General features: G+C 37.5%; 1 protein-coding gene across 16 annotated transcripts in view; it reads right to left on the minus strand.

Moving 5' to 3' along the window:
• The window catches only part of UBR3 (ubiquitin protein ligase E3 component n-recognin 3), a 333,487-nt gene that overhangs the window by 143,511 nt on the left and 164,378 nt on the right, over window positions 1-25,598 (minus strand). For all 16 annotated transcript variants that reach the window (XM_080398882.1, XM_080398880.1, XM_080398881.1 and 13 more), the window contains one exon: window positions 14,930-15,075. In XM_080398882.1, coding sequence (XP_080255008.1) covers window positions 14,930-15,075 — 146 coding nt within the window. The remainder of the gene's footprint in view (window positions 1-14,929; window positions 15,076-25,598) is intronic.

Genomic DNA, 25,598 nt, shown 5'->3' on the forward strand with positions numbered 1-25,598 from the left:
TACTCAGAACCTCCCAGCTGAACAGAACAAGAAGTTAAAATTTTCCTCAAAAGGAGCTCCCACAAAGAGCATTTACTGTATGTTTGAGTTGGGTGGACACTATGTGCATCTGTAGAATCTTTAAAAAGTTGTAATAGGTTCTGTAAGATTTGAATATCAATACAAGAAACAAGGAAATAATAAAAAAAAAACAAAACCACCAAACCAAAATTTTAAAATAAACCAGCCAAGAAGTAAAATATATTTACAGCAATAAAAATACAGGGTGCAATATGGAACACAATTCTTCCTTCCTTCCTGAATTGCCTCTCAGTAGTTAATTATGAGGTGATTATATACATGTTGACATGACATGAGCACTCTATTTTAAATAACACATAGAATGGGTAAACAGAGAAGAAAATTACACTTTCAACAAGTCAGATCTCTGTTTTTGTTCCAATGTAAGACGTTTTTTGTTCTTTTTGTTTCCCCAGACAGTTCAAGCAGATGCTGCCTGTAAAAGTCTGACGTGTTTGCATGCTAGCAACAGATCATGGATCATCAACTTGCCCAATAAAGCTATCTTATTTTAATTCAGAACATCTTTACCCAGCACTTGTTCTAATATGTGAACAGTCTGATAAGAGGGAATCTGATATAATCTATACTGTGAAAGAAGAAACCTAGAAGTTACATTTTGGCTAATTTAACCAAAATAAACTGCGTAAAGCCAAATCACTTTAGTCAGCCAGGTAGGAAGATGAAAGCTGTTACTGCTACTTTTTTCCTAATGTTTTCAAAGGCTGTGGTACTGGATGCCAAAGCACAGACATAAACTCTCTCAAGAGGAGAAATGTTCTTTTCCCTTGTTGCCCCAAGCTACTGAAGCAAGGTTTGCACAGAACACATAAGTGCTCCCCTTCCAAAAGCACAAGAGCTGCTTCCCCTGTTCCCCTAGATATATCTTTTATTTTTTTACAAATACAACTTTCAGTCATTGGATCGCATTCATTTGCCATGTTGATTAAAATGCCAGTCTTAAATAGCTTATACCCATAAAGATAAGCTGGGCTATGCTCAAGTTGCCCCTAACTTTCTTTTGGGTATACTATAAAAATATTGACACTCTATTTCAATAACCCAAACATAGTTCTCTTTAAAAATAGTTACACCTCTCCTGGAAAATTCACTTGGTTTTGAACAGTTCTACTAGCTTCTTTTTCAGTCTTTTAACCTAGTTTTATACTGCTTGTACGCTTTCAATGCTATGTTTGAAAGGTTACTTATAACACTGGACACATTAGTCCAGCAATGGTCTTGGTCAGACCGGGTAAGTGAATTATCCTGTTCACTGTGTGAATTTGCCCTTATACACTTGCATGGATGAAGTGAACCTTTTACCACAGCACAGGCTAATGCAGGCCAGAAAGGACCTCAGGAGGTCCCTACTCCAACCTCCTGCTCAAAGGAGGGTCAGCTATGAGTTCAGGTCAGATTTCTCAGGGCTTTATCCACTCAGGTCTTCACACAGCAAGTTCATTTTCAGTCAATTTTCAACAAGGATTCTTAAGTTATCATCAAAGTCAGCACCTTGAAAACCACCCCTTGAACATGGCCTTTGCTTTGTATCCCTACGTGCCTACGATCACATTTAGCTTCATATAAATACTGACACTATTACAGAACAGACTTACAGAACAATTCACCAGGCATTCATCATTATTTACCACTTTCTTCCTCCTCTTTTTCCCTTCTTCTCCATTTCCTGCCTGTTATTTCTTCAAAGAACATTACTGTAACTTTTGTGACCCTAGTATCACACAGTCATTTAACCTGACTATGTTTCAGTTTATTCATATGTAAAATGAGGTGTCTCTGCACAGAATGCAGTATTTGATGTCTTGCCTGGGACTTTTTCTTGGCCAACATTGGCAAAAACTTGCACCTCCTGAAGGAACTCTTGAGAGAAGATGCAATACAACTGCAATCTAAATGGCCTTTCATTATCATAAAAATAAACCCACTGAAATCATTATTAACTCCCTGAATACTGTAGTTATAAAGATTTATAACCAGTGTCTACTCCAATAAATATTTCTTTAAAATTTTTATGAGTTCTAACTTATGATTACACCTGTAATAGAAAAGAAATATTACACTAATTGTTAATAGTAAATGTGTAGATATGTGTAGTGCATTATTACTGCACTAATCATGAGTAATGATTAAATACACTGCATAGAATTTTAACATTAATCAAACTGATAACAGTAACAAGGAAATCAATACCTTTCAAAGCACAGCTCCTTTTCACCAAATATGTTTGCAAATAGTGTGATTATTTGTTATTGCATATTTCTGGAAATTACTTTAGAGGGCAAAGCACACGTGCATTTGGTGACTTATTACAAAAATAAAATAACAGATGCACATTCATTATGATCCTGAGGATAATTACAGTCTTGCTAGAATGTGGCTAGTATCTAAAAAGTTCGTCTTTCTTTTTCCTCTGCTTCTATCAGTCAGTGAATTAATTCCTTTACAAACATGAACATCAATATCCTATTTCTGAGAAAGGCATCTGTTTTTCAATTACATCCCATGAAAGTCTCTGGTACTATGAAATGTATGAGGTGCCTTATTCTCTCTGCAATACCAAATTATGTGAAGAGATTTTTTTTTCATGCAAAAATCTAATTTAATTTACTTGGCTTAATTCATTATAAGTGATATGGGCTACTAAACTCCAACATTAACCACAGGCTATAAAGTATGTTTTGGAAACCTAGGGCTAATGGCTTGAAAGGCAGTTTCACTTCTTCAGGATTACACTCCAAACAAAAACAGAATTTTATTATTTTCCTTCAAACATCAAGTTCTGACATGTATCTGTAAGGTACAAGTATGGCAAGTTGCCTCCACACTAACTGCCCTGCAAAATCATAAGCTGAATGTGCAATAACTCAACAGAACACAAATATATATTTTGCATGTGCAGGAACCTATGAGTAAAGATGGGGGGAGGGGAAGGAAGTGTTTGACAAAGTAAACATCACAGGTAAAATATGCAAGTTTTAGGAATGCAAATTTACACATGCATTTCTAAGTAGTCAGCTGATGAGGCTTTAACCTGAGATAGTGTTCCAGACTTAAAAAAAAAAAAAAGCGCAACAACTTTTGTGCAGCCTCCCCCCCGCCCCCCCCCCCCCCCCCCCCCGGCTTTTAATCTCCATTAATGATGAACAAGCATTATCACTGTTTCATAGGAAAATACCTCTCTCTAAAACTGAGTCACACATAGGTGAGAGGCCATGTGGTCTGAACATCCTCCCTGTCAGCATTATGGCTCCAACCAACCTCACACAACTTTCCCATCACAGAGCAATTATGAAGGGGACTATGGGTTTTTCCACTATGCAACAAGGCTTTAATTCAAATGTTACCTTCCCCAAGACCCACTGCAGAAAAAAATCCTCTCTGGATTAAGCATGAAGATGAATATCATGCTACTGGCACAACCAAAAGGTGAGTTAGGCTGCCTAAGGATGTTTCACAGCCAGGTAGTCAAAGGGAAGCATTCATCCGCTGTCCTCCTCAAGCAGCAGTGACTGCAAGTCTTTTGTGAACCTAGGCTACAGTGCAAAGTTTCCCTCAAGGCAGTTAGATGCGGGTACATCGTGTGTCCTCAGCTGTGGGTGAGTCCTATCCCCCAAAGTAACGAAGTGCAGTTTCCAGCCTCTATGTGCAGTCGCCCTTGGTATTTGGAGCCAGCAAAAGAAACTCACTGAGGAATTAAATTTTCCTTTTTTTCCAGTATTCAGAGAATTTAACACAGTAACTAAGGCTTCGTTTGCCTGCAGCTGTTTCAGAGAAAGGAAAAAGGGGGGGAAAAAACCCACCCACAAACCCCCATGAATTTACACAATTTAAATCCTGAAGGACCATTTTGAAACGGAAGCAGAATGCAATTTTAACAGACCCTAAATAGTCTGCTTCACGCATGCTCACTTAATACTGAACCAAGACATTCTTAAAATTTCAGGCAGAGAAACCTGCTCTGGTTACCTTGGTGATAAACTGAAGACAAAAATTGCACATAATTGTTGCTGATGTCACCACTCCCATTTGTTGCCAAGGTTACAGAGTACCTCAAATAATTGTGATGTTTCATTTCTAGACAGTATTGGAAGCCCATTTTCTGTTCTCGGTAAATTGTTTAGTGCTGCAGGTAATCTATCTAAACCTTATCTAATAAGGCATCAGCAGCCTTTCAGCAATGTCTGGTAATGATGTAGATTTATATGTTGCAAATGTAGCTACCTAGTTTTTTACTGAGTATTTTGACTCCCAGATTATCTCAATTATTTTTATCCTAAGAAACTATTTCCGTAACAAAGTATATTAATCAATCACATAAAAATATCTGAACACTAAATGTCTTACTGCAAAGCAATATTGCATGTGAATTATCTACCTGGAAGGAAGCTGTTCTCTTGGCTGAATGGTGGAAAATTGGCTGTTAACTATTTATAACTGACTGATTTTCCCACCATCTTCAAACTCATTTTAAATGCAGAGCACAAGTGTTTTGCTGCACTAAAAAAATTCAGCCATGCTACATCATCTCCATTGCAACTTCCAGTTTACCACGCACTGTACCATGAACCTCCTTAAAACAGTAACTACTACACATAAGGATTACTCTGCTACCCTCACAGTATTATGCCTTAGGACAGCTACAGACAATACTGTTAGCCACTGTAGTTCTGTCAAGAAATGGGGAGCAGTTTTGAAAGCACACTAAAACCAATGTATTTTTAGTCTACAATAATAAAAGCATGACTTTGTGGCTCAGCTCTATCCCCTAAATCTAACTAAGCCACATTTCAAATCCTCACTTCTGAAGAAGACAACAGTCAGTAGATGCCCATCCACCATCTCTCCTCCTGGATGTGTCTTTCATCACTTGACTGCTCTCAGACTGCAGGGCTTGACCTTGTCAGCATGAAATTTTCCACTGGAGCAAAACAAAACACCACTTACTGTATCTTAGCAGTCTGTTATTACTTATGCAGTGGATTTTGAAAAGTAATAATTTACTTTAGAAATTGGTTGACTAAAACAGCTTATGTGCATTTAATGCATGAAATGAACTGCATATGGAGTCACTAAAAACATCTGTCAGGCATCTCAGCTTCTACCTGGAGTTCAGAGAGGGCTAGAGTGCAACACAGAGAATAAAACAGAATATCAGAGGTGATTCTTTTTTGTTTGTTCAGAAAATGGCTGAGTTCTGAGCATGTTTATTTTCATGATTATTCATTTGAGTTTCTCAATGAATTAATTTCAGCTGCATACATTTTAGCTCTTCTGTGTTTAATTCACATGAATTTTCTAGCAAAAAATACTGGCAGTAATGTTTGCTGAAACAGTCTGTTTTTAACAAGCACCAACGAATATACATATAAAACAATAACCTTCTATTTGTAATCGCATGTATTCATGAGAAAGCCAGTTGGAGGAGAGACTTAACGCATCAAAACCCAGCAACATACTCTGCAGACAAAGTCTTCCCTCACAGCTGAAATAGTAAATGCTTACCACAGACTATTCAACAACAAGCCAGAGCGTGAATTACTTGCTGAAATTAGGCTATGAATACATCTGAACAAAGAAGGCATCTGCAAAATACAATTCTATCTGTACACAATTTACAAAAGGGAATAAAAAGACAAAATCAGTGAGAAACAGTTGCATGTAAGTTCTGCAATAACTTAATAGCTAACGAAAAAAAGGAGGGAAATTGCACCAAGATGATTTAATTTTAAGACTGATTCTCTACTGTCTTATGTAGTGTACAAAAATATTTATACTATTTTACCACTTTCTCAAATATATTAAAACGTCATAAGGTAATGGAGAACAGACCCCATTTTATTATGGCATGGCTGCTAATTGCATACACTTCAACTTTTAGATCTGCTGCCAGACTTAAAAGACTAGTTATACATAAGTATTTGGTATGGGTTTAGACACAAACTGCTCTCTGATTTTTAGACACAGGTGACGTAATGCAGGTAATACTACTACCAGCACTCATTACGCAGTTCAACTCTGGCACAAATCTATTTGAATCTGATATTCAAACCCTATGATACATTTGACTTTTACCAGTTTGTATACCTGTTAGAAATGAATTAGGAATGAATAACTCCTATACATTTTTGTAAAGGCAGAGGCCCTGCCCTGGCGCATTTTAGCACTGTTGCAAACTGTGAGACTATGTGATAGTAACAACATTAACGTATCTTCATAGCACAAAACTGGAATTAATACATGCTTTGCCAAACAAAATGCCGGGACATTCATCCATCATTAGTGATGTACCCCAGGGGTCACTGCAGAGTCCAGTCCCATTCAATATCTTCATTAATGATCTGGATGATGTAGCAGAGTGCACCCTCAGCAAGCTTGCTCATGTTTCAACCTGTGAGGAGCAGCTGTTGAGGGTTCTGCTGCCATCCAGAAGGAAGGAATCTCAACAGGATGGAGAAATGGGCCAACAGAAACTTCATGAAATTCAGCAAAGGGAAATTCAAAGTCCTGCACCAGGATATGCTGGGGGCTGACCAGCTGGAAAGTAGATTTGCACAAAAGGACCTGAGGGTCTTGGTGGACACCAAGTTGAAACATGAGCCAGCAATGCATCCTTGGGGTAAGGGCAGCTAATGGTATCCTGGGCTGCATTAGGAGTGGTGCTGCCAGCAGCTTGAAGAAGGTGATCCTTCCCCTCTACTCAGCAATGGCGAGGCCACACCTGGAGTATCATGTCCAGTTCGGGGCAGGAGAGATATCAGAAAGATACAAAGGTACTAGAGACAGTCCAGCAAAGGATCACCAACACTGATTAAGGGAATGGAGCACCTCTCACATGAGCAAAGGCTGAGACAGGTGGGACTGTTGAGCATAAAGAACAGAAAGCTCATGATGAGTAGTATTAATATATATAAATATATAAAGGGAGAGTGTAAGGAAGACTGAGCCAGGCTCTTTTCAGTGGTGCCTAGTGACAGGGCAAGAGGTGATGGGCATACACTGAAATACAGGAGATTCTGCCTGAGTATCAGGAAACACTTTTTCACTGTGAGTGTAATTAAGCACTGGCACAGGTTGCCCAGAGAGGTTGTGGAGTCTCCCTCCCTGGAGATACTCAAAAGCTGTATGGCCTTGGTCCTGGGCAGCCTGCTACAGGTGACCCAGGCTGAGCAGGAGGGTTGGACAAGATGACCTCTACAGGTCCCTTCCAACCTCAGCCATTCTGTGATTCTGTAGAAGAAGATATAGCCAAGGACACACTCTTACTGACATTTTCAAAAAACACATCAATGGTTCACTTTCTGTGAAACCAGTGATCCCAAACTCTGGAAAAATCAAACTCAGAATGGAGACTAAAAGAATTTTAACAGAAACAAAACACAGAAGTGCTTCTCAGAAATCCCACTAGCTACCTAACAACATACTTAGGGACCCAAGTCATTTTGAAAATCTAGTTATGTTTGACTTGTTCAAGATTCTATGATAGGTCTGTAATCTGCTGAAGAACTCGTAGTGGTCTTTCCAATCTTCAGTCACAGATCTGTATTCTTTTCCACCTACAGATCAGACTCTATCCCTGAATTGCTTTGCTATTCATATAGAAACCAAGGAGGATCCTTAGGACCTTGTTTTCTGCTCATCAGACTCTTCCACAATATTCTCAGAGGTAACATGTCACCTTATAATTTTAGTATTTGGAATTTTCTATAAAAATACAATCACGAAGTAATGAAAGACCAATGTATCACACAATAATGTAACACATAAATGTCAAATTATTCCTCAGACAAGTATAGCTTTTATGGATATCACGATGCCCTACCTATAAGCGTAGGCAGAATCTGGTCTTTTGAAGTAGTTTGGTCACATTGCTGTAACTGTATTTCACACTCCTCTTAAGAAATAAACAATATTGTGGTCTGAAATTTGTGTACCTGCTGTCAAATTATTCATCATTAAGACTGTATTAAGCATGTTCCTTTAATTACTTCAAGCACTTCATTTTAAATAACTACAATTCTTTTAATTCCTTTGGCTTTTGTTTCACAAACACAATCAACTCTGAGCTTTACTGTCCTATCACACATACTTGTATTTCTTTACTGTTCCAAAAAACAGCATAGGCTACTTGATATATCAGTATCATGTCAGTACCAATGCAGATGGCAAAATCACAAGAGTTGGTAAAGCCAGCTGCAATACAAAAGGCTATGTTAGTATCTGAATGTTATCTCCAAAATATAATGACCCCTCAACAGTTCTTACCTGTTCAGATTGATGAAAACTACCTGTAGTACAGCAAGTGCTCCACAGTGTATACAATAAAGTGAAGGTACAAATATTTTGGCTCCTCTACCTCATATGACTGGTCCACAGTCACACTATCTATTGAAGTGAAACATTTTCTCTTGACATGACCATTCAATGAGTACTCACAAGCTCAACTCCATTCCACTCCTGGCTATTTAAAATGAATTAATAAGCATAAAAAAATTTCACGAAATTTCATTTAATTCTCCATTTTCATGGGTTAGAAAATAAAATAACCATTTCTTATCACCAACTGCTTTTAAAACAGGTGCCTTCTACTGCTTTCAGGAGAGCAACATTTGACTGATACAGACATGAGAGGTGAACGTGGTTCAGTTTCTGTTAGGGTCATCTGTCAGTGTAACTTAGAAAATTGCTTTTTATTTATCACCTCTCTGTAATAACTGGATTGTAAAGAGAAAGAACCTGAAACACAAGGTCTTTGCAACATGATCTGAAATCCTTGCTTTACACTGCTATATGCACCCACCTTTTCCAGACTACAATGTACAATCTTCATCTTTTTACCACGCGACTTTTCATAGCCATTACTTTTCTTTTCAAAATTTCAAATCACTGCTACCTTAAGAGATAGTAACGAGGTGATGTAACATTTCTCACAAGGTAACATCGTCTGAAGAATTTATGGACCTACTTTACTTTAAAAACCTTAAGTGTAATGGTATTTGAGAATCTTTTACTTTGTAATATTTTGCCAAAACAGACACCCCTAAGTAGCAGCAGCAGATGGAAGAGGTTAAAATATCAACTCCCAGATTACCAGCTTTGCTAGGCCACCTTCCCTTCATAATTTAGACCCTTCTGTTGGAGATTTGAAAATATATTCTAGACAGATGACATGTTAACAGAATCATTTCATGGTTCAGTGTCTTCGCGGTATGATTTATCTCTGTCTCAAGGCACTGGAGGTCCCTTTTCAGGAGATTTATGAGTTAGATCCAAGAATTGATTTTGATGAGGGAGAATGTCTGCATCATTGCAAAACAGAACATTAACATTTGCTCTAAGATAATGCCTCCTTCTCATTAGCAGTTTTAAGAATGTCTCATGCATGCGGTATTACAGCTGTTTCCAAGACACTGCACATTCATGCAATAAAATGTTCATGAATGAAAGAGATTTTTTAAATTGCATTAGTCCATGAACTCGTATACCCTCCTCTTCCAAATGCACATAATACTTACAGAAATAAAGTCCAGAAGGCTAGTGTATAATGAAACATCTGACTTAAAATTTAACTGGTATTTTCTTTTTCACTCCACTTTTGCTGTCAGATATTTGCTGCAGACACTACATTTTCTGTAGGACAAAAATGATAAACCACTGGAAGATGCTTAAGCATCTGACCCACAGCTCAGACCATATTATCAAAAGTATGAAGTTAATACTTGTACACCCTAAACCCCGGTGTTTTCAAAAGTGCTCTGCATCCAGCATCTCCTGTTGTAAAGCACTGGTCAGATTTCCAGGGAAGTGCAGCACAGTGAGATCACCCATTTCTCACATCTACTTGAGACATTTGGTGAATTCTGAGAGTTCACCTGCCCTCTGGAAATCAGCTATTTTGTTGAGATAAATTCAATCTCTAATCACATTTTATGTTGCTTGACTAATGAAAGGAAACTTTCTACAGTTCTGTTCAAACAGAGACTTCTGGTAGCTGCAAGACAGAATTCTAGATGTGACAAACAGTGTCAATGCATCTGATTCAGGGCAAGGATCAACAGTGTTGGATCACCAGTGCACACACGGCACCCACTCCACACTGCAGGCAGTTTGTAGTTACAGTTTAAAACACACGAAAAACGGAGGACAAGAAGCAACACATCCATTTGCAGTCTTTCAGCTAACACTATTCATCTAACAGAAGCACTTATGGACCTTTCACTAGAATCTTCATAATAGAATTCTTACCCTGGACAAAATAGGGGGAGAAAACTGCAAATAAGAAAGGATAAATCATGTTCTTTATTCCAAAAAGCACAGCAATTGGACAAGAGAGTTGCTGCTCATGTTCAGGAGATGGAGAAGACAAAGAGACAGAGATACAATTGAGGTCTTGTTATCCACAATGTCCTGTTAAGGACTGTCTTCAAACAAAACACTTTTATCAGACAGGATCCTGATCAGAGACAGAGAGAATGTTCAAGGCAACTGGAATGTTTTATTGTGAGATTATGTTGTTTTCCATTAATGTCCTCCATAGAGGGGAATGTAAAGTATTTCAAATAGAAATTATGAAAATAGATCTGGATTTAAATGAGCATAAGATGCCTCCTCTTCCCACAATGCCATATGACCCAAACAACTTGGGGTCCATGATGTATCCACAGACATGCTCCTTCACAGACCTCTGAGCCATTCAGCCTGGAACTTAGCCCATCCCTGCTTCAAGTTACATAATTCAGACATGGGCCTGTGTTAGCTGGAGAGGTAAGTTTAACTGAAGTCTAAGGTTTGGGAATAAAGTTCTCATTCCACCAGAGAGCTTCCTGTGGACTGAAATTTTGACTATGCTTTGCGGAGTATTTAATTTTCTAAAACACTGTCACTCATCCCTTCCATAGTTACAACTGGAAAGTATAGAGATATGTAATTTCTTACCTATTGGAAGAACATTAGGCTTTGTAACTCGTAACATAATACCTTATTTGCTTCTTGTTTACAGAACACAAACAGTGTAGGATGTTTGGCTACTGTTAGCTTTTCCTATTTTCCTGCTTAAATTAGCACATGAAAACAGTGAAAGCCTAATCCTTGACTTGAGTTCTATGCAAGAAGACATCTCCAAAGATCTTGGGCGTATGTAACTGCAGTAACTGTTAGTACAAAATCATTCATTCAATGGTTGAGTCAAACCCTATAAAGTCAAAGTAAAGTCTCACTGATTTCAATTATATTCATTTAAGACTAAGGCCTAACTCCACAACTCACTAAGTTGAAACTCAGTGCTAAGGCTCATGGCACAGTTACTGGCTGTCTTTAGAAAAAAAGCCAATGACTAAATTGACACAGAAACTTAAGTACTTTATTCCCTGCTTGAGAATGGAAGAATTCTGTGGAAACACACACACAGACTTCTGCATCTAGCTTTGGCAATTTTGCCATTACTAATGTTTTTAAGTATATTCAAGAGAACAGATTATTTGGTGCTTGATAACAAAACTTGAAAACTATTGCAAAGTTTTCTGCTAATGTAAAGAAATCAGCAGCATGCAAAACAGACCAATCTATCATCCAGAAGGGAGTATAAATAGAAAGATATGGATCAACTGTAGTCAAGAATGTAAGGGAAAAAGGAAATAATTCCTGGTAACTCTCTGCCTGAGTGGTGTCCAAGCGTTGTTAACTGTGAATAGCGATTTCACCTCTTCTTCTCCAAACTAACATCAAATCAGCCCAGTCAACAAAAATTATCCTGGGAAAACACATACAGAAATCAGATATATGCAGTAAATCAACAGCCCATTAAATTTACTGCTCGTTATTTGCAGTAGCTTTTTACACTTCCAGATATGGTGCTTGACCATAAGGTACCACAGCCACACCACCATCACTGTGCAACATGCTTTGGTGTCATTTGGTATTAGTGCATTTAGTTCATTTAACAGTAGCTGGAATCTGATTTGTCAGTTTCACATCAAACCATAAGAAATCACAGCTGAAAGAGGAGCTGTTATCAACAAATTAAATTGTTTATGTCTCTGTCAGAAATTAGAGAATGGCTGGAGGTATATAAGGTTATATTGCTTCCCAACCCAAGTCTAGAAACTACCTCCAGAATCCCAGAATTAGAAGTGTGTGACTCAGTATTCAGCTCTGTTGCACTCCAATATTAATGTGGTTTGAATGGCGCATTGAAGTTGTGACCTAATTTTGGAAACTACTAACCTGCTGCTAAAGGACATTTTCCAGGTGAAAGCAAAACCTAGCTGAACAAGTTCTTTCCCACTATACCCCTCAGGAGCAGTAAGCTCCAGACTTCATTTGAGAGCAGTGCTGCCACCATTCGTGACCTGAGGGCAGTTAGCTGAGCGAGCCCTTCCTCATCTCACTAGATGCGCAGAATTACATCTTGATTTCAACGATGTTGAACGGAGCCCACAGTAAGTGAAGCTCAGGCACGCAGCCTCCTACAGAAAGCAGGAGGTGGCAGGCACTAGCAGTTACCACCCCTCAGCTGCATGAATATACTGCCTCTCAGTCACCCCACCCTAAGCTAAGCTGTTTGACTGCAGGTATCAGCAGAGCAATTTTAAGGCATGAAGATCCCTGTGCACAGCCCAAATGCCTCTGGAGACATGACAAGTGCTAGCCTCAGTTAAGAAACTTGTTTAGTTCAGAGTCTGTAGTCTCAACTGAGCCAAAAACTAGGGCTGAGTGCTTTGGCTCAAATGCACAATGGATGCAGAGAAAGCCTTGGGCAAGAAACTGAGAAGCAATAATGAAAAAGAAAGAAAAAGGAAAGGAAACAGGAAGGTTCATTTTCTTTTGATTGGATCTTACAATGAAGTCATGTTAAGAGGGGAAATAGGGATTGACTATACCTTTCCTCTTCTCTTAAGGCAGCTATGGGTTACCAAATAAAGGTAGCGAGTGGCACACAAAAAGAGAGTTCTTCCCATAAAATATAGCTACCCTGTAGGTTTCTTTGTTAAAGTGGGTGAGAATTTGTATTGGATAAATTCAGAGATGATACTCAAGGACACTAACTACCTAAAAATGACCAAATAGCTTAACATTTGCATTCATAACTTCAGACACAGATATTATCATGAAAGCAAAAAGTGTAAAGATGCCAGATCTCTGAGCTCAGAGGATTTTGGATTGAACAGTCTCAGAAGGTGAGCTACAATGCTTCTGTATGTCGCTGCTTAAGCACTCAACAGCCAGTGCTTGCAAGAAATACTTTCAACCTGAGAAAAGCCTCAGTGCTCATGTTGAAAACGCTGTTTAAAATGTGTGAATTGCAGCACAGATATTGGGAACTGTACTAAGATTACTTCTAAACAATGCACCTTTTGGTCATATTTACTATCCCTCTGAACTGACTTCAAAAAAGTAACAGGAGAGAAGCTCTAGCTCCTATACCCCAGGCCCTTATGCCATCCAGCACTCATCATAGTCTACTTTATCTAACGTGAATGCATAGTTACCAGTAGCAGAGTTATAAAATGCAAAGCAGAGGAAAATCTTTTGACTTAAAAATTGCTACCATTCTATTCAGTAAATACACCCATTATTTAATTCATTAGATAGCAAAACAAAGGTGAATTATCTGTGTCATGCAGAGATGCGACAGCAAATAGGGAAAGATAAACTACAGATAGAAATCAAAGCCTCTATGTGCCCTATTCTATGGATCTTCCTATTGTTTCCTGTTACTTTTGGTATGACTTCTGTCCTTTTAAACTGTTCTGAATGTTGATAAAATTTATAGACATTGCTTTAGTAATCTGCCCCCCTTGCTGCCTTAATTGCTGTTGTTGCCAGGACTTGTTTTACACTTGTGCAAAGGCAACAAGATGAACCGCTGCTTCAATATGAACAATTTTGGAAACTGTGGTGGCAGTTCACATCTGAGCTGGGTAGGAGGAGATAACTGTATGATGCAGAACCCAGCACAACTTCATCTGCATATAAATAGACTTAATCAGAAATGCAAATTGCAATCAGAAGAAATTTTAAAAGCCTATGATAACTGTGCAGATAACAAAAGGTCAAACACTTGTATTGCTGAAGGTTTTAAACTGTTATCAGTCAGTGGCAATTCTTTATGAGCAAGATATGGAAAAGACAAGTATATGCCAGTCTAATCAATGACAGACAAATTCTTTCTATATTTCTTCTATTATTACAACTGTTCTGTTGTTAAACTCTACTTTACACTGTCAATCTCAACTTATTCAGGAAAACTCAAAAAAATCAAACCAAAAATAGAGAGCATGAAATAATACAGCTGATTTACATAACTATACATAGAGGGAAATTCTATCCCTTTTTCATATCCACATATGGCAATTCAAATCTTCACATTTTAACATCCTTGGGTAAATGAAAAAATAAATTATGACTACAGTTTGCTGCAACTGCTTTATAGCACTGTCAAACCTGTGTGGTTTTCTTCCACAGTAAAACAAGCCTAAGACTCTTGGAATATCATTTTAAAATGTTATCCAACAGTTACAGATGTTGGCTTCTTCCTCTTTTGAAACAAATGCTTTCATCAATAGTAGCTAAGAAAAGTACTTTTGAAGGGAGGTACCTTGATATTATATGATTTTATGTTCTAAAATAAGAATACTATAAATACATAAGTCTTTATCATTTCAAGGCATTCTAAATATAAATTATAGTAGAAGTCAGGTTGAAAAAAAAAAGTAGTCTTTAATATTACAGCTTTGTAATGTCTTTTCCTATAAGACGTTCTTACAATTTGAAGTACGTACCAAGTATTTCTCCTTTGTATAGATTGCCTTTGAACAAACTAGTGAGTGAAGAGAGCCATCTAGTGCCATACCTTGGAATTTTAAAAAGGGTTTTCACCGGATGCATGTCAAATAAAGGAGGGTCTCCATCCCCCAGTTCAATAGCTGTTATTCCCAAGGACCATACGTCACATCGAGCATCATACGAGTAGTCATACTGTTGTTCACAAGCAATGACCTATCAGAAAAAAGAAAACAACGTTTTAACCTAATGTACAACTCACGCCATCCTAGCGTGACATGAAGGTACTTTTTTGAATCATGTCTAAAATCCTATGTAGTTTTCAAATTAATCTCTTTGCCTGTATATCCCAGTTAGGAAAAACCCCACAAAATTGTAACAGTAAATTAAAACTTCGTTTAGATTTGCTTTCTTTAAAAACAATCTCCCTCTTTTTAAAACTACATTAAGCTTCATGGGATGCCTCAAATATCTATACAAAGAACATCACTCTACTAAATTCTGTTTTTCAAAGCACTTCTTACAGAAACCTATTACAACATCAGAGAACCCTATTGATGTTATTCTTATTAACTTCTATAAGTATTCATGAGGATAGGCTGATTTGCACAGCTATTTTTTAGATAAGAATATTCCATCAGTCATTTCTGCCAATATATTTTTTAAGTTTGTCTCTACTAGATTTGAATAGTTTAAAAAAACCCCTTCATTAACATACTACATACCTTGTCTAAGAAAAACTGACGTTAACAGAATCTCTCCTTGGACATCAGAACTGTTCTACATCACAAACTTGATGCACATTTCCAGCTAACCCACCCTTGGCATCCTAATCATAGGCTAACTATTCATATAAACTGGAAACATTCCTGCACCTAAATGTGAGATTCAAACTAAAGTTTAAATTTAGCCCTTCTCCTTGCAAAGAGATGAGACAAAAATCGCAGCTTCACTGCCTTTTATTCTACCATGTTTTAGAATCCTGTCTCAAGTTTCTTTTCGCAAATCTCATCAATTAGACCATCTGCTTTTAAAATTTGTCAGATCCCCACATACTGCTAGTATCGGATGATTTTTCTCCTAGTTTTAAGTGTTGTTACAAATTTGTTCTTAAGATAAACAGAACTTCTGACAGCAAGAGTGGCTGTATCTATGTTCTAGCAGAGATTTTTTTATTATTATTTTTTTTTACTTCTGTATTATTTCTGAGTTCTTGTGTTGGGGCTTCAGTCTGGGACAATGCTTTGCAGAGATGCCAACATGCAAGTCAGCACCCCAGGTAGCTGCTAGCAAAGAGCCACTCACAGCCTGCTGTAAAGAAAACTTTCCTGGAGAAGGTGCTGATTCCAACTTAACCTCTTGGCTACTTTCTCCATAAGCTGCACCTAACAGAGGTGTTCCCACCTCTGGCAGAGATTCTATCCAACAGGCCCATACAGCCTGTCCCTCTCTTACTCTAGGACTCACAACCCCATCATACAGCACTCTTCATCTATTTTATCAGAAATCAGGGGTGTTAAACATATTAGTTAAAATACCACCTTTCTTTTTTCTTGGCAGTAAACTTGGACATTAGTTAATTTCTTTGCTGTATACTAATAGTTCAGTTCTTTTCCTAGAGCAAATCAGTCTGGAAAAATTAAGACCTTTCCTGAATTTTCTATCAATGTTTTGACAAGTATTGAGATCTTCCCCCTTCCTTCTCAGTTTTTTTCAGGCTAGTATGCCAAAGAAATTTTTTTTCATACTCTATACTGACGGTGGTATTTCCCCTTTATTGCTGTATGTCAAAGAATCTTTGGCTAGAGTATTAGACTAGTGTTTCTCAACTATTGTCTGAGGAACACTGATCTGTAAGACACAATGAAACGGTCAGCAAAAAGTCTGCAAACCATCTGAGTAAAACATGCATACACATTCCCCTACACATCAACTATCAAATAAACAGAATAGGGGAAAATGAAAGTAAGCACTGCAAAAGAGGGTTCAGGGATTTTTTTTCTTCAGCTTGAAGAGACAGAGCTTTGTTAGCTAATACGGTGTTGTATTCATATTGTCACATGAAGATCGTTTTCCCATCTCCCTGCTCTTCAACAGAATGTCTCAAATAAAAGCTCTGAAATCATTCTTAAAAGCCTTCATTAGAGCCTTGATCTCATCCCAGAGATCTCTCTTACTTTTGAAAAAGATGTTTTACTATGCAGTAGATAGGATTCTACGCAACTCAAGCAGAGTACTTTAAACCACCCCCCTTATTTCAGAGGCCTATATGATCATTTCATTTTCTTATACTGTGCTTCAGAGAAAAGGAAAGAAATTAAATTTGATGTAAAAACTTGTGAGAAAGTCAGTGTGGAGATCCATCAGACATTTAAATAATACATTCTAAAGAGGTCATACTTGGTGTTGGCTGGAACTTCATTGCAGTTTTGCTCAGAGATTGAAAGGGAAGCTTCTATTACTCCATTATTTTTGTTTCTTTATATAGTCCTCCAATTAATCTGTATACCTAAGGGCACTTCCTCAAAAAAGCAAAAAAAACCCAACAATAATCCCCAAAAAACAACCCCCCCAAAAAATTCATGCAACTCAGCTTTCAGGGCCATGACTCAGAAGTTGTAACTTATCCATATATGACAAATAAAATGTGCTGTGTTCTCCTTCCTTTTTTAACACATGAAAATACTTATCTGCTTGGTTGAAAAGCTGCTATAGCCCAGCTCCTGGAAATGCCTACCTCAGAAGTTGCCTGGCTCTCATCAGTGTGCTGAGCCCTTTGCAAATACTAGTCTATTTTTCTCAACCTCTATGACGCAGAGGAATATATTTTCATTTTCAAGGGAAGGAAAAGAAGGACCTGCTCAAAGTCACACTGGACTTCGTCAGCAGTGCCATAAACACAGCTGGTCTCCCACATTTAAAGACATCACTACTTTTTCCTCTATAAGCACATCACAATTGCTTCTAATGACAAGCTGACAGCAACATGTGCTGTGCATCTCAGTCCTAGAAAGTTTAACAACCTACACTAAAATACTATAAGCATCTGAGTGTTCAGTACTCATAGTGGATGGGTAAAAGAAAGTATGTTGCAACAGCTGTTTTAAAAAAAGAAAAAATGTCTTTGAGGTTTTCTCAGCTTCACAATGTATTACCTACCAAAGAGAAAGGATTGTATATTGCATTTTTGTACATCTTCTGCTCCCCCGCTAACAGCTACATCTCCAGTAAATATGGTACATGGCAATAAAATGACACTGTGGCAAAATAATGGCACTTTAACCAAGGGGAATTAAACACTACCAGAATCTCCTCCATTCTAATATCAGAGTCTGCAGTGATTCTTTTAGAAAAATATTCCCCTTAATCTGCATTCTCTTTGTTTATAAAAATTCAGCCAGCGGACCATGCAACCCAGGTATTTTAGACAGTTAGCTTGACTATAATGAGATCAGCCTCACAGAAAACATAGAAAATGAACTGCTCTTCCAATACCTAGTATGCAACATGTATATAGATTTAATGATCACTTTGGTTTGAAACAACTTTTTGATTTCTGTGGGATTTATTATTAGAATCTTACCAACATATGCATCGCTAAGAGAAACACAAATGCTACTAATTTTAATTTTTAAAGCAATAATCAAATTTTACAGCTTTTTCCTTGATGAAAGGTGCACATTGGCAGTTTGCATTATATGTTGGCTAGCAGACAACACTCAATCTTGAAATCTGAAGAGGAAAGAGTTCTCTCGGTCGTAGTTTACAAGCTAAGTCCTTGGGAATGCCCCAGTTCTGTTTTGCCTTTAAAACTATTGCAACTCCCTGCAGAAGAAAAATCTCTAAAAGCCAAATAAAAAAGGGAAAATGCCACTGACTTATCTTTTATTATGTTCCTGTCTCTATCAGGAACTCAGAGATAATTTTGGAAACACCTGTCCTTTTCAGTCCAAGTTTTGGAGCTGAGAGTGCCCAGTGGGGCATGAAGACAGAGAGCCCAGAAGAAATGATCTGAAACTGAAGAAAATGCTACTTCCTTTCACTACCTTGTCCAAAAGCATCATCACATCTGTACCTATTTTATATCCAGCAAAATCCTCTCCTGCTTCTACAAGCAAAAATGAAAAGGTAGCTTGCTTTGCTGCAAACACTACATTCATGCCAAAGCTTCAGGGGGTGATGTAGTTAATCTTGAGATTTACCAGTAAACGCCATGGGAATAAGCACCAAGTCCTTCACTTCGGCATGGGCTGGTTATGTGCACACAGTGGCCCAGGCTACAAAGGAGACAGGCTGCCACCTTTTGTATTAGTTGTAATTTCATCACAATTTCATGCCCAGCCATACTGCCGTAGCATGGAAAGCATCTAAACCCCACATGGAGAAACAGACAGTATGATAGTAGCTGTCAACACTAATTGTGCTGACGGTCACACTGGGACAGGGTAAGGTGGGGGAGAATTCACTGGTCTGGCAAAGGCAGCACATAAACAAATCAGTCACACTAACTGGAGGGAATTTCAAGAAGCCAGTGATCAGGCATTCTGTGTGATTTATCACTTCTACACACAAAACTCCACGGAGATACACAAGACTTTATATTCAAGGATACAATTCTACTTCTTCTGTAATCAATGCAAAGATTTCTTTGAAATTCAGCAAGCCCATAAGTAGATCATAGGTGGATTTAAAAGAAGAAAAAGAGGCAATACAGAGAACTACCTGTTATTTGTACAGTGGTCATAGTGACTTGCGCACGGAGAGGAAGCTATACATATGTTTAGCTGAAGCAAAATACATCAACCCCTTTTAAGTTTAACCAGAATTATTACAAGTGAACTTACTTTCATTTTGCCTCAGTATATACGGTGCACGTACAAAGTACAGCTGCAAGCATACACAAAACCAATAATAGCAGTACAGATGTGCTACCTGGAGACGACTGCTACACAATTAGCGCTGGTGACCCACCCGCAGAAAGGAGTCTGGAATTAAAAAGGTTGATGCTCCTGAAGAAAGGCGGTGCTGCACTCAGCTGACGTAGCTTACTAAGCAGCTTATGAGGTGTGCAAGCACAATGCTGAAAAGCACTGTGTATGTAAAATGAATGTGGCACAAAATTGTTACCCTTGCTACAAGGAGAAAAAAATATTAGAAATGCAAGTCAAAATAAACCAACTGAACTTCTGTGCTCCATCTGCTACTATATAACCCAACTCAATTTATTTACACAGGAAATGTAATATTAAATATTCTTCTAATTCCTGTGCATTGGGGTGGGGGGGGAAGTCTTTCATGACAGCATTTAGCAGCACTGGGGATACTGAATTATCCAAACCAAAGCGACACTTATCTATCTCTCTCCCTCCCTTACTTCCTCTTTCCCTCTCTCCCTCCCCTCAAGCACATTCACATAATTTAAAAAAGAGCAAATCTGTGATTGAAATTGGTTCCATATTCTCCCATTTTCTTATTCGTATTTCAGTTCCTTATTTATTAACATCATAGAAATTTTTCCATGCTGTTTCTGAAAATTAGTATATTGTTAGAAATGTTGCCTAAATAAAAAGTAATGGTATTTTAAATAATTCTTATGAGTGATTATCACAATTAATGTTTATTTATTGAAAATTAATTATGTCAAGTATTAAATTGTGTTTTAACAGCTATGAGTAATCAATTTTTATTTTTAAACTCACCCAGGTGATCCTGACACCATTAAACTGCTCTGTCAGCAGGCTACATTTGTAGGGAACCATACTTTTTATTAGACCAAATGATACAGTGAGGAAAAACAGATAAGCTTTCGAGCATACAAATCTATTTTGCTTTATACTGTGAGATCATCACAGCTTCAACACTACTAATACTAAAGTCATTGACACATTTTGTCTCTGACCCACAGATTTACTCCCGAGCAACAAAGATAGACACTACACAACTCACACAGATTTGTAAAAGGTATTTCACAAAGCAACTGAAAACTCAGAGGCAACTCCAGCCTCAGAAGTAAACACATTTCATGTAGGGATCTTGCTGTAGATCAGTGTGGTACTGAAATTATTTTCTCTGCTGGTTTGGGGTTTTTTGTTTTGCTTTGTTTTTTTAATCTTTAAATGCCCTACATTAAAGTTTTACAACCTCTCCATAGCTGTTGTTTAAGTTAGAACAAAACAGAAGCATCTGCAGTCCTGCCACATCCCTTCACAAGATTATGGTCATGTTATCAAGGTTACCGGCAAGTTCCCTGAGGTTCCATCCAGCTGCCATGTCCTTTTCAACCCCCTCCTGCCATGCTAGCCCATAAGGAGGTCAGTTCTCCTGGAGGCAAAGGAGGTGGTGATGAATTCTGCCAGGTCCAGCTCTACAAGGAGAGCTTGCTGGTGCTGTCCTGCTGTATACTCTGCCTCTGTGTGTCATCTCCTTTAAAGAAACCTATGTATTCCAATTCTACTTTCTGAATTCTACTGCTTTCCTTCTGGACTTTAAGCAACTTTATCATAATTTCTTGCTACTGCAGCTTGTTAAAGCTTGGGTTTGAGAGCCACAGAAAATCAAGAAAGTGGGAGAGAAAAAAAACCCCAGGGCAGAAACTGCCATTTCTTTTATTTCTTTATTAAATTCTTAAAGATCTATGTTCCCCAAAAGATAATTTTGTTTAAATCAGGCCACTAAATTCTCAGAAGGTGACATCTCACAACTATAGCATTTTAGTCACACATGGCCATTCAGAGACATAATTCTATCCCACGTTCTCCCAGTGACCTGCTGTAAGTCTTTAAGCAAGTCATTTCACTTCCTGTGTCCCTCAGTTATTCCACAGTCTTGCCCTATCTATTTAGAGCAATGGTTCCCACCACTTCTCCCCTTGCCTTCCCATACTTACACTATAGTAGCGCCTCTCCGGCATGGCCACACCTATTTACCACATGTACCACAAGGACTGCACTCAGACCCAGCACTGCATTTCAAGAGGACAGCTAATATTCCCTCAAAATAATTTCTAACACACCGTGGTGTTCCACTACTTTAACTACTGAAAGCAGGATGTTGATTTCAAAATGTATGCCAAGTAGGCAATTCCTTTACACCATAGGCTCAGTACACTATCATAAATATAGTAATGTCAAACAAGCAATTGTTCAAATCAAAATGTAATAAAAATATAAGTTATGAATGATTTAATGCTACCATTCTTTTTTACCATTTATTTATAGCATTGATTGTTTTTACCCACTAGATGGGTGGGATTTTCCAGTATTTCATTAGTAACTAATCATTATGCCAGATAAACATAAATTCTGTGAAAGCAGCAGAAGTTTTCTCTATTCCCATTTGTCAAGTTCCTTCCAAGGACAATCAGTTATTTTTTTGTAAGTTGGTTTTCAATCTTATCTCATTCACTAGGTAAAAAACCCAACCTGTAATACGAGCTAATTCAGTAATCTATCTTACCATTAGCTGTACGAGTATAGTTATTATACCTTCATGGAAGATGTCACAAGGAAGTATTTTTTAAATTTTCCTATTAGAGAAGATGCATAGAATCTTATGTATCTTTATCACAAAATAGGCATACTGTTTCACTGTACAACTGGTTTTAAATGTATTTTATTAAGAATAACTTTACATACATTCTTGAAATCTATACCCTATTTATACTAAGTGGATTCCTACAGTTCATTATAAAGCAGCATTTACAAAATGCCATGCTTAGTTGGCATTTAAAAGTATAGTGAAAATGTGCATATCAGAAGAGCTAATTTTAGCTAGTACGGAATTAAAGTGAAGAGACCTAGAGCTATTAAGAAGATGCTGACCTTGAGTCCCATGATGTAAGCAAAAGGCTGACAAATAAGCTAGGTTAAAGTGTGACAAAACAAGAATATATTGAATAGTTTCAGTGGGATATATCACTGTACTTGTTTATAGAGTTAATTAAAAACATAAGCCCAGGTTAGTGATGTTATCTTTTCCACACTGTTTTTCCAAGTCAGCAATTAACTACACATTAAATATATTTACTATTAAATGGATTTCTTGGTAAATTTTTCAGGTCTCCTACAACAGAGAGAGGTAAATAGAGAAATCAGCCCTAATCTACCAAAAGATACTCTGTTCACCCCATTCTAAGGCCTGAATACAGCCCTTACTGTAATGAATACTGACTTCAGTGGAAAAGCTGCTATGAGTCTTTGTAAAATTAGATTTTCCCCTTTATATATTTTTCAACTACATTAATGCAGATTACTTTTTGGTTGCTTTTTCTTTAGATTAAGTAGAGACACAGTTTTGTACTGAAACAATGCAGATACTCATTGTTTCAGGATTAGTCTCATTGCACACACATATGATCAGATTGAAAGTTTAAAAAAACAGAAAGGAACATTAGAAAAAGAAAATTAACTTAAACTAGTCACTTATTGTTCTAACATTTCAGAAATTTATTCTGATGTTCATATGTACCGAATTTTATCCCAGGAAGTATGCCTCGATTCAGCAGGGGGAAGGAGAACAATCTGTTTTCTCTGGGGCAGTCTTACTGATCATTACTTCATCTTGGAAGGATGATAACAAATATCGAAAATACAGAGCTGGTACATCTTTAAATAATGCTGTGACATCTGAAATCCTTCTGAAATCATTAGTAAAACAGAGCCAAGATTTTACCTCTGGTTAACTCACATGATACCTTTACCAATGTCTCAGCCTTTCCTACTGTCATGTGTCATATTTCAACACGTAATTCTTCAAAGGATCAAAAGTTTTAATTATGTTCCTTTTAAAACCTAAGTTTGCATGCACCATTGTCATTTTTTAGCAGTTATCAGTAAAATATAACAGCATACTCCCTGTGGTTTTAAATTATCTTCAGTATTTCTCCAGTTCTTTCTGACTTCAGGTATCTTTTTCTATTTCTGTTCTTAAAACTAGTTCTGGGCCAAAGACAACACATTCAGATTCTAAAAGCTTGTTTCAAGAGTCAAGCTTCCAGCTAGATCATGATAATGTTTGGGAAAAAGGAAAACTGCAATTCTGTTTGAACTAGACTTTGTTCAGTTCTGCACTGAAGGCTGAACACAAGACGCGTTAAGGTTTAGAACTAGAGAAGTAAAGACAGTTCAGTTGAAAAGTTTCAAAACCAATTCCTCCTGCTAGCTTTCAACACAATTTATTGCAGCATGATAGAAGCAGATTTTAGGTAACTTCAGTGTTTGGCAACAGGCAACTTTAAACATCCTCCATACTTAAACTATCTTGCCTTATTTATCTCTTTTTTTGGCATGCCGATATTCAGTGTTGCAGTTTCTGCATGTCTATGTTTGTGTGAGACAATACTCATTAGGTTAAACAGTAATGACTGATGTTCAGTGAGTCTACACTGCTCTCAAACTGACTCATCCTTGCTAAGTTCCTCCATTGCTTCCACACAGCCTAGTTTTTCCCTGTATTATCATTCTTCAGCAAAATTTTTGCAATTCACATGCTCTGCTCAAAACAAATGCTCAAGGGCAAATCCTTTTGATTTGTCCTGTTGCTGCTAAACAAGCCTCACAGTCATCAGAAAAAAAAAAAAAAAAAAAAAGCCCTCTAAGATATTCAAGTCATTCAAAGCTGCTGGTTTTCATGCTACTGGTAAGAACACTGAGCTAACAGAACACCTTACATCATCCTCCCTCACTGCTGTTTCCCTGTGAACTTTTGCTATTGCAAGTGCCATGCCATATAATTCCTTTGATATATTTTCCAAACTTCACCATAAAATACAATGGTTTTCCTTATTATGCAGACTGTTCCTGATCTAGGCTGATCTAGTGATTCTAGTTCCCAGCATATTTGTCTCCTGCTTATATTCAGTTATTCCTATCTGTCAGCTTGAATAATCTTGCATCGTTCTTCTCCAGGTTTTATTTTCCCAGAAATTCCTGGAAAATATTCCCTGTCAGCTTCGTTTGACAAGATTCATTTCTCTGAAGCACTGCTGTAGTCTCTTCCTCCAAGCCAAGCTTTTTCATCTCCCCTCTCCATTCCCCCTTCAGATTAAAGCCATCTTTCTCACCCTTTGATAAGATGAGGTCCTATGATTGCCTTATGCATTGACTGAGGCTGCTATGTTTCACACACAGATAGTAAAAGTCCAATTTAAATAAAAAATTTAAAAAAATCAAAAATCCTAGTCTTCACAATTTCTATTTCTCTTATTAGTAACATTTCATTCCTGTTCCGTTATTTTATGGTATTTTTGGGTTTGACATAGATTCTATGCTATCAAAACCTTTAGGCAGCAAGCTTTTTTGCTACTGTTAAATGCTTTTCTAGTTGTTACTGGTCTCACCGCAGTTGCATCTAGAAAACACTGCTCCTAATAAGCTGTTACCCAAGCAGAGTTTTTAAGCTTATTGCAGTCCTGATGTTTCCTCTTTCTATAAAAAATTGGCTGAACATTTTAAAAATAGAAAGATCTCCCCAGAAGTAAGGTAAATTGCACCTTGCAAGTTTGTTGAAATATGTCATTCATATGATCATGAAGAAAGCAACTGTAGTGACTTGAGCATGAATGTTATGCAACTTGTCATTTAAAAGCCATTTCAACAACAGCATAATGGGCATCTGAGCATCTCACTGCTGTTTTGCAGATTGGTACATCTATGAAGCCTGATCACCGTGGCTCACACAGGCATGCAAGTGTGATATGAGTTACTATGCTTATGGTACTGGGTTGGTTATTTTGACAAATC

This window comes from Falco punctatus (assembly GCF_963210335.1).
Source record: "Falco punctatus genome assembly, chromosome: 8".
NCBI classification, from domain to species: Eukaryota; Metazoa; Chordata; class Aves; order Falconiformes; family Falconidae; genus Falco; species Falco punctatus.